The 4,022-nt window shown below is 37.8% G+C and overlaps 1 protein-coding gene across 1 annotated transcript in view; it reads right to left on the bottom strand.

The window, feature by feature from the left end:
* The window catches only part of SLCO1A2 (solute carrier organic anion transporter family member 1A2), a 36,916-nt gene that overhangs the window by 11,287 nt on the left and 21,607 nt on the right, over positions 1-4,022 (bottom strand). Inside the window, exons 7-8 of the mRNA XM_029955530.1 lie at positions 2,149-2,314; positions 974-1,146 (exon numbers count right to left, since the gene is read on the bottom strand). Coding sequence (XP_029811390.1) covers positions 974-1,146; positions 2,149-2,314 — 339 coding nt within the window. The remainder of the gene's footprint in view (positions 1-973; positions 1,147-2,148; positions 2,315-4,022) is intronic.

Here is a 4,022-nt window from a genome sequence, read left to right as displayed (position 1 = left end):
TTGGTGAATATATGTACACATGTGCCTTGCAAACCAAAGCGAGATTTATAGCACAGCACCACTCTTGTGAATATAGGAACATGTACTCACAAAAAGATATTAGTATTTTACAAAGGAAAATACATAGTTAAGTTCATATAGCTATCATATTAATACGGGTGCCTATGATGAGAGGAAGTGAAAAATAGAATGAAAAAAAGTGAAATCAAACAAGAGTGAAAACTTATCCCAGCCTGTGAGGATAATGTGCTGTGAGCTGTGAACTGAGAATCACAATAAACTTAAGTCTGCTTCTACGTTCCAATGAAAAATGAAGAAAAAAGGAGGCAAATGCAAATTTTGTTTACTAGGGATGTTTACAATTGTGTACTAGACACGAAGAATGCTGGAATAAGAATGACAAGAACACACCTCAGTCTGAATCTTAGCTCTGCAGTTCCCTGTGTGGGAAAGCCCTTCATCACTTGTATTTCACAATAGCCTTATAACAGAGTCAAGCACTTATTATTATGCCTACTATTTATTTAAAATGAAGCTCAAATAGACCAAAGGACCTGCTCAGTGCCCTGTAGATAGGAACTGGTGACACAGGCTTCTGACAGCTTTGCACTCTGCTGCCTAGAAGTTTGGACCATCTGAAATGACTGCAAGGCAACCACTCTTTACCCATCAAAATAACCATTTCATGTGGTTTACACTAAAATATGAATGTGTCCCTTTTTGTTTTAAACAGTGAGAGGTTCACTAATTTAACTGCAAATATAAGGAAGGAAAGATAGGGAGAGTAACGGCAAAACATGAATATTTATATTCCTAAACTTTTAAAATTTTGTAAAATTCAACAATGCCTACTGTGAAACTCTTAATAAATGACATATGCGACCAGAGGACAATGTGGACCCAGGTGGCTTTCTTGGGAAAAGGTGCTTTAATAAAGGACCCTAAAGGAATATAAAAAAAACATTTTCTGTACCTTAGGAGAACCATATATCCAGGTATGGCAGATAAAGAATAAATGAAACTGCCAATTGCTGACAAGATTAAAAAGTACTGGAGCATCATGGAACAGTCATGTCCTTTGTCACACAGCCCAAGAACTGCAGATGAATTTCCTGATGTTAGAATGCAGCTACAATTTTGGAACACCTGTCAGGAAATAATATTATCCTATTTAAGAAAGTAAATTTTGAACACAAATATTTTGTACATAGGCAACTGGACCAAGATAGAGACTATTTATTCCCTTTATTCTCATCTCCTTTATGGTTCCTCTGAGGAGTATAGCAAAGCAAAACATTGATGGGTGGTTTTAGAAAAATAGTATTTATTTCTAAATATGTGGAGTAAATTTGCAGTAACTCAACTACCCTAAAGACTTGCCTTTTAAAAACACATACTGTTTTTGTTACAAAATGAAGTATGACAAACAAAATTTGTTTTGGAATCCTCAGTTGAAATATTTAGATACTTACATATAAAACTTTGTTTTAAAAATATAGTTTATTTCAAAAACAGAGTAAAGTCAATCCTTTTAAAATTCTCATGTTTCTAGTTTTTAATTCGAATTAAATGTTGTATTTTACTTTATCATCAACCAACATTTAAATGTAATATTTTTTAGGCAAACAAAACAAAACCTAGTTCCATTTTCTTAAAAGAGCTGTAAGAATGTGAAAAACACAGAAAGTACATGCATACATCCATACAGGGGGAAATAGGGGGAAATAAAGAAAAGCAATTAGGTAGATAATATCAAAACCACGAATTTTATCTCCATGATAAAAATATTTCAACCCAGGGTATTTTTAAAACAAATTATCTGGGTAATAATGCCAACTGCTATGAAATTAAATTTCAGTGGTCGGTGTCTGCTATACTCAAATAATTTTTTTTGATTAAAAATAAGATAAGTGGTCAGATACTGTGGAAGTTTAAAATAAGATTTATAAAATAAAAGGTAAATCAAGTGAACAAATAGTAAAACTTTACTTTTACTCTTATCAAATGTAGGCCCAGTTCATGTGGGAAAGTTCTAGTGCAATCCATAAAACCAAAGTTTTGTAAAAAAAAAAAAAAAAAAAGGAAGAAGAAGAAGAAGAAGAAGTAAAGAAAAGAAAAGGGAAAAAGAAGGCCAGTACAATGCATTACCATGTTTATTCCTGCTCCAACGGATGTCTCACAACCAGCAAGACAAGCCGACATATATGACACACCATTGTTTCCACACACAGGATCCCATGTTTTAGTTGGACAGTTGCAATCCCTATTACAGTCAGCAAGGATGGCATTTCCCATATATAAATCTTGTTGCATTCTGAAATGATTTAAAATAATGCATGGCTGTTGAAAGATAAATTTCTTTTTCTTCTTTTCATCTTAATCCAAAATTGTATTTCCTCTCCTTGCCAAAATAGAAACAGAAGCCTTCCAACCATCAATGTGTGTGATCTCAATACTATATCTCTGGCATAAAATATACCTGCTTTGGTGACCACATAGCCACTTGATCAATGATTTATTTCAGATAAACAAATAGCCAATAAACAAGTATTAATTGAGTGTCTACCATATGGAAAGTATTTTTCCCGGTATTATTAGAATTCAAAAATGATGATGACCTAATCCCTGTGGCTGATCTATATGGTAGAATTTAACAAGAGATCATATGTTATGAAAGTAACCTTGAAGATCAAAATCTATAAATTCAGTTTATGATGCAGATATTACATTTAGCTTTAGAAATCCAACAACTTGAGTAAATACATTCTTCTAGTATGAAGAGTGCCCAGGGTTCATCAAAATGGCAGCATAGTTTGTTTTTGATGACTCATCCTCATAAGAAAACCAATTAGCAACTATCTACAGACAAGATACCATTGTGAAAATCCCAGTGTCTGGAAATGAGGCTAACACACCCTCCTGGAGCACAAAGACCTTGAAGGACCACTTTGGAAGAGTAAGAGTAAGATGAGCAGTTACACTGTGATCAAATTGCACCTCCCCCAGGTCAACACAACACCACACTGAGAAGGCTGTCCTGGGATTACAGTTTCTTCAGTGGGAAAAGAAAGCCTAAGGTGGACATAAAGTCCCCTCAACATTTGTGGGATGTTACCCAGGAAGCCCATTCAGGTCTCACTTCCTGAGGATGACTAGATGAATCTGCAGGCTTCACTCATTAGAGATTAGATAGAGAAGAAGGGAGACAGGGATTACAGCAACCAGCACCGAGATCTTGGCAGACACTATCCTTACTTGCAGCATTGTCCAAGTACAGATCCGAGCCAGTGGTTCTACTCATCTACAGAGCTGAATGGTGGCTCCTTTTAGCCAAGAAGCTCAGTTGGCAGTTCTGCTTGATTTGGGTTACCAGTCAACAGACTATACTGGCTGTGGGACCTGTTAAGCTGCTTCATATGGGCAGGGAAGCAAATTCAGAGGCTTGCCTAACTGTTGAGATGTAGCCTCCAGTCCCACTCACCCAGAAACTGCGGCCAAAGAACCTAGGAAGCTATAGAATCCATCCTACAGCCAGCTCAGTCTGGAAACCAAGCGAATAGCCCTGCCTTACTGTTAAACATAACCTCTGGCCCCACATAACCAAGGAGCCTGAACAGTAATCCTTGGCAGCTTCAGAGCCCAGACTACAGCACCACCGGACAGCAGGACCCAGTCTTTGATCTTATCCAATTGCTGAACACAGCCTGACGCTTTGCTCAGGCAGGGAACTTAGCCAGTGACTCTGCCAAATCATGGAGCAAGCTTAAAGCTCCAGCTGATGAGAGAACCTGGACAGCAATTCTGCCCAAAGAGAAAATGCAGCTTCTAGCACCACTCAACTCTGGGGTACAACTAGAAGCCTCTCTCTTCCAGAGATCCTGGCCAGCAACCTTCTCCAATAGCAGAGCACAGTCAGCAGCTTACCTGATTGTGAAGCCAATCCTGTGGCCCCACCCAACTTCAGGGCACACCTTGTGGCCCTTTCTGATCACAGAACACAGCCTGAGACCCCAGCTGACCAG

Source organism: Suricata suricatta, chromosome 10, assembly GCF_006229205.1.
Source record: "Suricata suricatta isolate VVHF042 chromosome 10, meerkat_22Aug2017_6uvM2_HiC, whole genome shotgun sequence".
Taxonomy (NCBI): domain Eukaryota; kingdom Metazoa; phylum Chordata; class Mammalia; order Carnivora; family Herpestidae; genus Suricata; species Suricata suricatta.
This window is presented reverse-complemented; position numbering and strand designations above follow the sequence as displayed.